The sequence below is a fragment of the Rattus norvegicus genome, chromosome 8 (assembly GCF_036323735.1).
Source record: "Rattus norvegicus strain BN/NHsdMcwi chromosome 8, GRCr8, whole genome shotgun sequence".
NCBI classification, from domain to species: Eukaryota; Metazoa; Chordata; class Mammalia; order Rodentia; family Muridae; genus Rattus; species Rattus norvegicus.
In genome coordinates, this window is record NC_086026.1 from 97,037,694 (window position 1) to 97,049,320 (window position 11,627).

The following is an 11,627-nucleotide window of genomic DNA, read 5'->3' on the forward strand; positions in this document are numbered from 1 at the left end:
TAGCCTGGAATGGCCTCAGTCTACAGAGTGCTAAGCTTACAGGCCTTAGCCACATGCTGTACTCTCAGTGAGAGGGCACGGTAAAGTCTTTCATTGTTCTTTCCTCACTTCTTTGCTAACTGTTACATGTGGCATGCGGCTGTGGATCTTGAAGCTCTTGAGAGGCCATGGATTAGTTGTCTTTTTTGCCATCTGCTGGAGGAGACTCACAGGCAGAGGCCATGCCAGGTCTTACAAGCCTTGTTACTCAAGTCGGAGTAAAGGATTGGGGATCTAACAATTTTTATAAACAGATACACTGCTCCTTTTTATTCTCATGTTCTGATAGCTTGGCTTTTGGGAGTAGTGAGAACTCTGGTTTCTGCCAGCCAGAGGGACATAAGTGTTGGCTTGTGTCAGGCAGTTTACCAGAGGGACAAGCAGCATTCTGTGTGCTGGCTTTGGGCCTATGGCTTCTCAGTCTTTGTTGCTAGGTTGGTGCTGCTAAAGTCCCACCCAGGGATAGCTGTGACTGCATCTGTAGGTTTTTGTCTGGAGTCTTCCTACTTTCCACAGTAACTTGAAACAAGCCACCATAAACAGTACCATCCTCACCAGCCATGTAGTAATAGGTTTTTGATGTTCCAGGCCTTTTGGCACGGAACTCTGGATCTTGAGGGGTGGCTTTGTTCGCAGTTTTGCTTAGGAACCCTGTACATAATAAAGCTACAAGACCTACTGGTTACAGTCATATGAGGCTTGTACTATGTAAGTCAAATGAGGCTTGTACTGTGTAAGTCATATCAGAACAGATTTCGGTTTTCATTTCTAAATTGATTACTTTTTAGAAAGCAGACTTTATCGTAAGTTACTTATGAATTTTCTATATGTGACAAAGACTTCTAGGTTATGTTAGTGTGTACATTTGTTTGAAAAAATCTATAACAAATATGAACATAACATATTTCTAGGAGGGTTTATTTAACCCAGTATTTTGGCTATTTCTTACCTGTTTCTGTAGGATTTCTTCTCGAACTTGAGAAAGTGAAAGGGATTCCTGTTTGCCCTGCAGCTCATTAACTTGACCTTGGAAATGTTTTAGAAGAACCTAGGGAATTAGGACAAGTGGAGTTAGTCTCCAGCCATACAACTCTGAATTCGCCTGACCTCATCTGGCCTTGGGGACTGAGAAGGTCGGAGAATTATCTGGCTAACAAGGCTCCCCCCCTTGAATACTATATAGATCATGTAAGAAAGCCAACTCAGGACTGAAAAAACCTTTAGAAGAAAACCTCTGCAAAGTGTAAGCTTTGGAAATGTACCGGATTAGCGTTATAGTTTGTGAATATATAGGATGTTAGTTTTTTTCTTAATTAAAAGGTTATAGTATCTGTGAACTAAAAACATCAAGTTCATAATTTTAGATAAAGGACCTGGACTCCCTGAACAGACTTCCATCAGACATTCTGAGAGTGTGGGGAGGCTCAGCTCTCTCCTCTGTGGAACTAGACCTTTATAATGAGGAGGAGACAGCGCCCACTTCCATGGAGCTCATGTTTTGCAATGTTATATTCACCATCACAGGAGAGCACACTGTATGTTAGTTACTGTAGTTACACTGCTCTCTCACTCTCCCAGACTCTCTGCAAATCACCTCGGTGCAGTGCCAGCTGCCTTCTGTCACCTGGAGAGGCTCCACAGGGCTGCCTGGAGTGCCACTTCGAAAAATACTTCAGAATAGCATTTAAAATCTGTCTCACTACACTATAGGAACTGTCCTGACTCCCTTGCATTTCATCCCCTAGGTGCTCCAATATGTAGCCCTTTGTAACAGGGCATCTCTCAAAAGGCTAACAGCAGTTGGCAGCTGATGGTTTAGTGGTTTAAAAATTCTTAGTAACCTGTCCTTATTTAAATTTCTTCAATCAATCAATGAAGGTTTTTTTCTTGGTAATTATAAGGATAGGAAGCGGTGACCGGTGGGAGAGGTGGCAGGAAGGCATGGCCTTCTTGCAGCCTCCCTTTAGCTTGTCTTCTGAACGATGTCTTTGAAAAGGCCGAGAAGCAGAAGGAACACTTAGTTCCACTCACCACAGCTTATGTTTCCTTCCTGCACGATGTTTTAAACTGTCTTGTGTAAAGTACAGAAAACAGCCACCTGGCAGCTCTTTTCAGATATTCAAAGTACTTGTCACCCAAGGAGGAGGACAGCCATTGCAGGAAATGCTGATGACTGACAGTTTCCCCTATCACAGTGGTTGAAAGCTGTGCTCCTATGGGCTGGAGCTGCTGTGTCTCTGATCATTACTTTACCCTAGGGCCTCACTGGCTGGAGTCATTATTTGTTCTATGATGAACGGCAACAAGCAGGAAGAGAGCATGAGGTAACCACTTGTCATTTGGGACTTGGGGTGGGGGAGGGAGTGAGCCCTAGTGAAAAGGTCCTAGTCAGCTAGACATACCTCAGCCCCTGTGACCGCCACCTGTGACCACCTATGTAGAAGAAGATCTGAGAACTGTAGGGACAGTCTGTAGAGACACTTACTTGTAGGGCATAATTTTAAGGTAAAATGTTAAATATATAGTAATGGTATCCCTTCTATATGTATAAAAATCAAGTCAATAATTATTTCCCATTTGTATCATCAGCCTGAAAAAGAACATTTCCACTTTAAATCATATTCTGTCAACAGTCTTAAAAATACATCACTAAAGTCTTAGAAAGACCAGTTACCTCTTGAGTTGCGATTTTGCGATTCAGTTCAGCTACTCTGGAAGAGGAATTTTCTACTGCATTTTGGCAAAGGAGTTTCTCTATTTCCCTCTCATGAGCTGCTTTGAGGGATGCAATGTGTGCTGCTGCATCGTCCTTGACCCTAGGACAAACACAAGACAGCATGGAAAGTGGCTCGCACTCACGTAACTCAGGTGGCCCACACATTACTCAAAGCCTAGAAACAGCAGCAGCAGCAGGAGTTCTATTTGCTGCACACCAGCTGTGTCAACAGGATGCTTCGAGCTTCTCCAATGACTCACACACTAGCATTTTCTAGGTTGTGTAAGAGTAGTGGGTTTAGGAAAAGTGACACTCAGAGGCCACACCAAGGGTGCAGATCTGTGAACTGTTCAGATCAAGTCAAGCCCAAATGGAGTTTACTATTTGGACCTTCCACTCTCCCCTCCATCTGGAGCTATATTCTCCAAGGACTCCTATGTTCCGCTCACCTGTCTGAATGTCAAGCAGATGCTTAGTCATTCTGTCTTTTAAGGTACACTCAGATTTCTCACTTGGGTTCTTATCTGGATAAGCACAGCAGTTTCCTTTAAAATCCTCAGGGGTTTTATTGGCAGCTCACAAATATTTGGGCATGCAATTGACTACACAGTGTCATGCTGTGAGAATACAAAAATTTTATGCTAATTCTCAGATAAGGAATTATTTACTTAATTTGTATCGTATATGTGATAATTTGTTTGTCTCTTTGACAAAGTACATGCATCCCAGTGCTGAGGTGACAAATCACTGCTACTAAGAACTAAAATGGCAACTTACAATGACAGACAAGCGTCAGTTGCTTGTTTGCTACTTCTTTAAGGAAGCAGCACAGTTAGTGTTCTAGGAAAAGCATAAAAACCAAAAACGCTCATAACAGCTCAGTTATAGTAAGAGCACTCTCAGTCCAGGCCTAGGAAGACTTCTCATATCCGAGAAATAGACCACCAACATAGCAGAAACTTAAAGACAATTTCCTCTAAGAAACTTCAAATGGCAAAATAATTTCAAATTGTTTCTAGCAAAGAATGCCATTCTCCCCGATTCTCCCCTCACTTTAAACACCTAGACTCAGTACTGGAGAAACGGAGTTCAGAATGTGGCTACCGTGGAGATCAGTCGCCAAAGCTGCTGTCAATCAATCCACATGCACCTCGGCTGCTGTTTCCATGCTCATCCTGCATGAATGAGTCCAGGCAGCTGTATGCATGCAAAAGCAACGTGATCTCCTATCTGTTCTGTGGGAGCTACCGGGCTGGAAAAATCAATGCTTATGTGGAGTTGTGGGTGGGAGTTAGCAATCTTCTGAGAGTTGCCAAGAAAGGATTTGTGGAGGAAGTAGAATTTCAAACACAACTGAGCAACAGAAACAAAGAAACATGCAAGTTAGGCCCAGAGACTGAACCAGAGTGGCCATGGGATTTGAGACTCTAGGCAGAGAAAGTTGGCATTGAAATTTAAGAGAGTTGGGAGTTTCTGAAGGACACAGCGACCAGATGACTATGAGGACATTTAAAGATTATTATTATTATTATTATTATTATTATTATTATTATATTAAAATTTAAAGCAAGATGATTGAGAGAGAAATAAGGGAGAAATGAGGAAGGTGGTACAGGTGGGAACATTTATAAGCATATAGCATCTTCTAGACAGTAAACTCGAGCAATAAAGGAGGTAAAAACGTCTGTAGTTGGAACTGAGTTAGCAGTGGGCAGGGAAAGGAGCCTGCAGGGAGATGAGTGTGAGTACAAGGCCTGGCATGGAGGTGTCAGGTCACCAGAATCTGGTGTTTCATCCAGTAGGAAAGTCACTGCACTGAGAATCCTGTCGTCACATACTTCTGCACATGCCATAGAATAAACAGACCAGCCTCACGTATCCCAAGTTGGTCTCTTGCTTGCTACACAGCCAAGAATGACTTGGGACTGCTGATCCCCTGCCTCTATCAAGTGCTTGACTGAGCATGGCATGGATCCACCACACACCCTGTTCTGTGGAGCTGGGACCAAACTCAGGCTTTCACATACAGAAGGCAAGCATTCCAACAATCAAGCAACTGCAGTTTCTTGGCAATGTAGTTCTGAATGTGTTTCAAGGTGAAGCTATTACAGACAAAATATGCCTTATAATTAAAACACCAGCCCCTTTGTGTTCTTGTGTGTGCACGGACAATCTACCCTTTACCTTTTCATGGAGCTTTCCAGTTGGCACACGGCAGCTTCAGATTCCATCTTCAGCTTCTCTCTCTCTAAAGTCAACCCCTCCAGCTCACTTCTCAATCTGTAGTTTTCTTCTAAGACCTCCGAAATGTGAGAGTCAGTGAAGGTGTGTGGGTGATACAGTTTGGCACCCAATGTTTCAGAGAAGGCATTTGCATTTCCACTATTTGGATGCAAAATTTCTTTCTTCAGCCTTTTGGCAGCCATCTCTTCTCTGCCTCTGGGACTCTGCCTAGACAGCATCATCCTTCTCTCCTTCTGGAGCCTCTCCACAGTTTTTGTAAGGTCTTGTATCTCTCTCCCTTTCGCCGCCAGTTCTTCATTGAGTCTGGCCAGCTTTGCCCTAGCCTGCGCCTGCTCTACCTGGAACTCTATGGACTGGAGGTCCTGATCTTCCTTGTCATTCTTCTTGTGCTCTAAGTGAGCATTCTGATGTTTAAGAACATCTATCTCAGCCTCCAGCTTTCTTACAGTGATCTGGTGGGCTTCCTTTATGCCCCCAAGTTCTGTCTCGAGTGCCTTGAGCCTGGATGAGCTGTTATGCTGGTTCTGTGGAGCTTCCCTCTGCCTGTGGGCAAGCATCTGCTCCTGCTCTTCCAGCCGCTGTTCATACTGAATCTGAGGAAAGAATTCAGACCCTATTACAACCCTGCCAAACACATCATTACTTACTGAAGCCCTGTGTTCCTATGAGACCTCTGTCCAAACACTCACATATTCCTGTCTTTAACTTTCTCTGAAAATCAGATGTACTGAGCTCTTATTCTTTGAAGGGTGTAACTATATCATTTAAAAAATTGATTCATATATATTAAGTAATGTGTGCTTATAAAGACCTCAAATGTTTTAAATCTTAAACTTAAGAGACAGGTGCAGTGGCCCATGGATGCAACCCCAGAACTTAAAAGGTGGAAGCAGGAGGATTGGGAGTTTATCTGTTGACTGCATAGTGAATTCAAGGCCAGCTTGAGATCCATGAGATCCTGTGTCAAAAAGAAAAAAACTAGTTGAGGCTTACTAAAATAATAGAATTGACACTTTATCAGTGTTAAACCAACCATTACTGTTAACTTATGCTGCTGCTTCTTCATGCACGCTGTGGTACTCTGAGGATAAACACAGAAAGCAGCTGGAGGTATTGAGGTGTTTGAGATACGGTACGTTTTCCATTTGCTTTGTTCTGTTTTTGAGAGAGGCTTATGATGGCCTTGAACTTGTGACCTTCTTGCTTCTACCTCCTGAGAACAATACATCTTCAAACAGGGAGTACAACAGCTTAGCACTTTTATGCTGCACTTGTAAAGCAATGGAATGTAAACAATAAAGGTCATTCTACTTGAGTCGGGCACCGACGTTTGCTCATTTATGAGCATTCACTGAGCTACAACTTCATATGAGGCACTGGGCCTGGCTCCATTGATCTTCAGCTGTGTTTTCAACCAGATAAAGGTCTGGGGGAGGAGAACAGCACAACAGCTGCCACGTCCTGTGACACCTGCAGGAAAGAAACACAGAACAGGGCCGAGGCAGCTGATGTCTGCAGACCGGAGGAGGCAGGAAGACTGCGTGGAGACAGCAGGTTGACATTTGGTCTTCAAGGGTGAGTCAAAAACGGGGCAAGCAGATACAGGGCTGTCTAGAAACAGGAAGGCACACAAAGGTTATTGAATGTTAGTCTCCACCAAAAATCAGAAATGAGAGCAGGAGGTGGCAGGCCGTGTGAGGAAGGGCAGGAGTGGAACAGGATAGGGAACTGTAAGAGAAGAAAAGTTAGTGTACACAGATTTACAGGCACAGAAACGGTGTAGGTTAGACTTTACACTACAATCCCTATGTGTTCAGTGAACTTTAAATAGTAATTATAATCAGGTTAATTGATTAAAGTATGTATTAAATACTAGATATTTAATATAATCACACAGAAGTTGCTCAAGGGGCATCAGCAAACATGGAAGTGTATGGGGTGACTGTGGCTCAGTGGTAAGGAACTGTCTAGCACACACAAAACCCTTAATGTAACCCCAGAACAACCACCTTAAGGGTGTGTGTGGGAAAGGGTATGTGCACATGCATACAGACAGAGATATGTGTGAGGGAGAGGGTATGTGCACATAGACAGAGATATGTGTGAGGGAGAGGGTATGTGCACATGCATACAGACAGATATGTGTGTGAGGGAGAGGGTATGTGCACATAGACAGAGATATGTGTGTGAGGGAGAGGGTATGTGCACATAGACAGAGATATGTGTGTGAGGGAGAGGGTATGTGCACATAGAGATATGTGTGAGGGAGAGGGTATGTGCACATGCATATAGACAGAGATATGTGTGTGAGGGAGAGGGTATGTGCACATAGAGATATGTGTGAGGGAGAGGGTATGTGCACATGCATACAGACAGATATGTGTGAGGGAGAGGGTATGTGCACATAGACAGAGATATGTGTGAGGGAGAGGGTATGTGCACATGCATACAGACAGATATGTGTGAGGGAGAGGGTATGTGCACATATAGACAAAGATATGAGGTGGGGTAAGAGGAACCTGATAGAGCTGGGGTAAATGTTTACAAATATGAGAAGGAACTAATCAGAGCTGGATGCCACAGGCTTGCAAAGCAGCACTAAAGGAATGTAAAGACTGAAGCCCACACATCAGGGGATGCCACTCTCACAAAGCAGCACCTGCCTTGGTCAGGCTGGGCAGCAGAGGAAAGAGCAATTGGTATGCCACGTCCTGTTGCATCCGTGGTTTGTTTTGGCACTTAGAAGAATGGAAAAGCTGGAAAGTAAGGAACTCCTGGGCAAGGATGCTCTTCAGTAGCCCATCCCACCTCCAAGGTGGGTGCCTCTGCCTTATCTCCTCCTCACACCCATGACGAGAGGAACTTCAGTGAGATGTATCAGTAATGACAGGGTCTTCTCTCCTTTGATTCTGAACACACAGCAGAGGTGTTTCAATCTATTTGTCCTGACTTTTCCCTTCTGACTCTAATACCAGCAGGAGTACATAAAGGTATCTTATACTTGACTGTTCTGTCTGGAATAGAAAGGAGTGGCTGGTGGAGCTCAAGAAAACACGATGGACTCAGACTTCTTTTATACGCAGTCACTGGTGGGCAAGGATGCCCAGAGTGCTTTGCTAAAGCAAGGGCTGGGGCCTCCATCTCTGCGACCCTATACATTACCTTCATTTTCTGAAACTGCTGTTCCATGGTGCGAAGGCTTTTCTTGGCTTCTTCATCTTTGCCCTCTAGATCAGCTTCTAGCTTTTTTATCCTTCTCTCCATAAAGTCCACCGTATTTCTATCTACTGAATCACCAGCTGCCGAGGCAGCCAGTATCAAAGCGGGTAAAGAGTTGGGATACCTTCTCTTCAGAATCCCTTCCATTTCTTTAACCTATGAGAGTGTTAAACACATGTAAGTTGACAAATATACATAGGGTAAAGCATTTTCAACATTTAAGCTTAGATAGTGCCACAGCAGTCATGTCAAGGATGCTTACAGCTTGTCTCCAGGCTGAATTAAAGGCACAGGATGCAGTCCTTTCAAAAGATTGCCTTCTAATATCCAGCTACCCTGCTCAACTGACGGTGATCATCTTAGCCACCTGACGTACAGCTGCAGACTGGTATTGCAGGTGCAGTGCCTGTGCCTGCTTTACAATGAAGTATGGCCATGGTATCCTGTGAACTACATACTAAACCCAATAGTCAAATGCTTCTCCAGCTGCCCGTAGTGAGCAGTAAACCTTATCTAAGACACAGAGTAGACGGTGTTAGGGCACGCCTGATAAGACTTGCTCAACCCAAATCCTTGCTTTATGAGTGAAGCGAGGGTGCCAGCAATATTAACTCACAGGGTCCACACACGGAGGACCAACTTGCTTCCATCTAGATAAGCTTTTGCACAGAGTGAACACTGGTAAGTGTTGGCCTTTCTTATGAATTTGTCTTAAAAAAGGACTACCTTTCCTAAGTGCTAGGGCTCAAAATCATGTTTATAGACAATTCACAGTAGAAATTTCAGGACATACCATCTGCAAAGCCAGCAGCGAGCATTTCTATTTCTAAAAGCTGCCTGCACTCACGGTTCACTAGCATTTGTGATCTATTGGGTACATACTACAAGTTTATTTCCCTTGGACAACTTTCAGAGGCGTTTCCTCTGGTAGTAACAATATAGTTATATTTGAGTACATTATTAAGCATTAGAGCAGATATATATGCCACATACATTAAAGAGAATTAGATTAAAATATTTTAACATATGTTAATGTTAAAATAAATAGATTTATATAAATATTAAAATGTCATATGAAATATATAATACATTTTTGGAGAAAAGTTAAATTCTATCTGTACTTTCTTGAATTTTGGGTTAAAATTTTATTCTTTGGTCAATGATACAAATGACTGGTACACAAAGCAAATTTTAAAAAGGTCTCAGTGACAAACTATGAATAGTCCATTAAATAAAAGTATGAATAGAAACAATGTAAACCTTTTCTTACAAAGTAACCCAGTTAGCCTCATTCTTATGTTCTATTTACAGCTAATCTATCTCAGCCATGGCCCAGAGTGATTCTCATTGTACTGTGATACACTCCAAGTATACACCACACCCAGGTATAACACCATTACAACAGAAATGCTCAAGCAGACAGACAAGCAGGCACATCAGAGTGCATGGAGCAAGCAACCTCACTAACATAGTCCTCAGGAGTATTTTCAAGGATATAATCTAAGATGTATATGTTTATAAAGAGTATGTTTCTGGCCAACATGGAGCACCATTTGGGAGAGAGGGAGAGGGAGAGGGAGAGGGAGAGGGAGAGAAAGGGGGGGGGAAGACAAGACAGAGAGAGAGACAGAGACAGAGAGAGAGACAGAGAGAGAGAGAGAGAGACAGACAGACAGACAGACAGACACGGAGGGAAGGAAGGAGAATATGAGTATGTGTACACCTGCACTTGCAATCAGAAGCCAATGGAGGTCAATCCTGCGTGCCATTTCACAGGAGTGGGTTTAGGAGATGATTTTATAGGGATTTTCCCAGAGTTAGGCTTGGTGGACAAGGGTGGGCTGGGCCTGTTGTGTAGCTGCCCCGTAAGCCCAGGTTTACTTCTGTTCTCCTCCCTCTAGTGTTGGGGTGGCACGTACACACTACCATGCCTGACTGTGGCTGGAGGCTAAGGACTGAACTCGGCTTCAGGCTTTCATAGCAAGCATTTCCCCAGCCCCTTACACACATGGTAGCATCCCATTTCTTTACTGGCACACATCCAGTCTGACATGATCTCTCTTAAAGAGATCATCTAATGGCCTTGCTCCTTTGTCTCTGTCCCCTCGGTTCCCGACAGCTGCTTCTATGCTTGTCAAGGTAACCCTTAAGCCCGAAGCCCCCCTGAGTACAGTTTTGCACTACACTTACTAGTGAATCTCTAGCTCTCCAAGCTATGTTTGACCTAATCTTTTCTTGGCCCTGCAACCAAATTACTAAGGCATACCTCTTAATACCAGAAAGGTCCTGTGAAAGAACAGGGTTGAATTTTTACTTAGTTTTCCTCCTCATAAAAGCGCCTGTCTCTGTGATGACCTCACAGTCTTAGGACTGTGATGGAATAATAGTTGTCTGTTTAGAAACAGAACAGAAGAGAATAGAAGACTATGCAAGTCCTGCTCCCTCATCAAAGGCTGGAAGATGTTTAATATTCAGCTGTAATATAAATGCTATACAGAATGTTTTAAAAATGAAGGAAATCAACTGTATTCCTCCAAAACTACTGCAATAAAAATTCCTTCATTTTAAGAAGTGTCACAGTAATATTTTAATGGTCCATGAAATGAATACCTGAGACGCCCAGCCTGTGAGAGTCTCAGGCTGACAGCCAGGGGACTGGGACACTGGATGTTCTTGGCCCAGGGTGTTTTCTCTGTAATGTTGCCCAAGTTAGCAACATTCCTAATTCTAAAATCTTTTTGTACTCCCTTCCCACCTATTTTGGGGTTGGGGGTGGGGTGGGGAAGTTCAGGCTATGGACTAGTTCTGTTCTTAAAAAGAGAGAGAGAGAAAGGATTTTGCCATGTTGCCCGAGCTTGTCCTGAGTTCCTGGGTTTGAGTGATCTTACTGCTTCAGCCCCCCAAATGGCAGGAAATAAACGCTATACCCAAATGCTTCCAGTGTCTGCTTCCTCCTTCTAGAAGTTGACTAGAGCTGGAAGGCAGAAGGATCTCTCATCAATAGGTTTCCATCTTCCAACTGGGTTATGCAACCTGCTACACATTTTAAGGATTTCATAAATCCTTTCATATTATGTCTTGTGAGAAACACTGAAACAAAGCACTGTATATATTAAAAGTGCTTCAATAATTTTTTAAATGTCTTTAACACCTACCTGCCGCTCCAGGTCCTGAATTCTTTTGGCATCAAGAGCTCTCTCCTTTGAGCGTAGCCTCTGCTGATTTGCTGGGCTCCCAGACTCAGTTTTCAGTTTCTCAATCTGTTCACAAAGGAAGAGGTGGGAAAGTAAGAAGTATATTTATAGCAACAGGAAAGCCCAAAAGTGTGTGTGCGGGGAGAGGTATAGTGTTAATTCACTAATTAACTCCATACCAGACACTAATTGAGCTATTCCTTTTTCCAAGTGTC

General features: G+C 43.3%; 1 protein-coding gene across 5 annotated transcripts in view; it reads right to left on the reverse strand.

Annotated features, from left to right (window-relative positions):
* Cep162 (centrosomal protein 162) overlaps nucleotides 1-11,627 on the reverse strand; it is a 58,567-nt gene that overhangs the window by 8,017 nt on the left and 38,923 nt on the right. For 4 of the 5 annotated variants that reach the window (XM_006243475.5, XM_006243476.5, NM_001277060.1 and 1 more), the window contains 5 exons: nucleotides 11,374-11,478; nucleotides 8,162-8,374; nucleotides 4,940-5,592; nucleotides 2,714-2,855; nucleotides 989-1,087 (listed from right to left, as the gene is read on the reverse strand). In XM_006243475.5, coding sequence (XP_006243537.1) covers nucleotides 989-1,087; nucleotides 2,714-2,855; nucleotides 4,940-5,592; nucleotides 8,162-8,374; nucleotides 11,374-11,478 — 1,212 coding nt within the window. Of the gene's footprint in view, nucleotides 1-988; nucleotides 1,088-2,713; nucleotides 2,856-4,939; nucleotides 5,958-8,161; nucleotides 8,375-11,373; nucleotides 11,479-11,627 lie in introns of those variants that run through there. The other variant, XM_063265193.1, reaches the window with a different exon arrangement.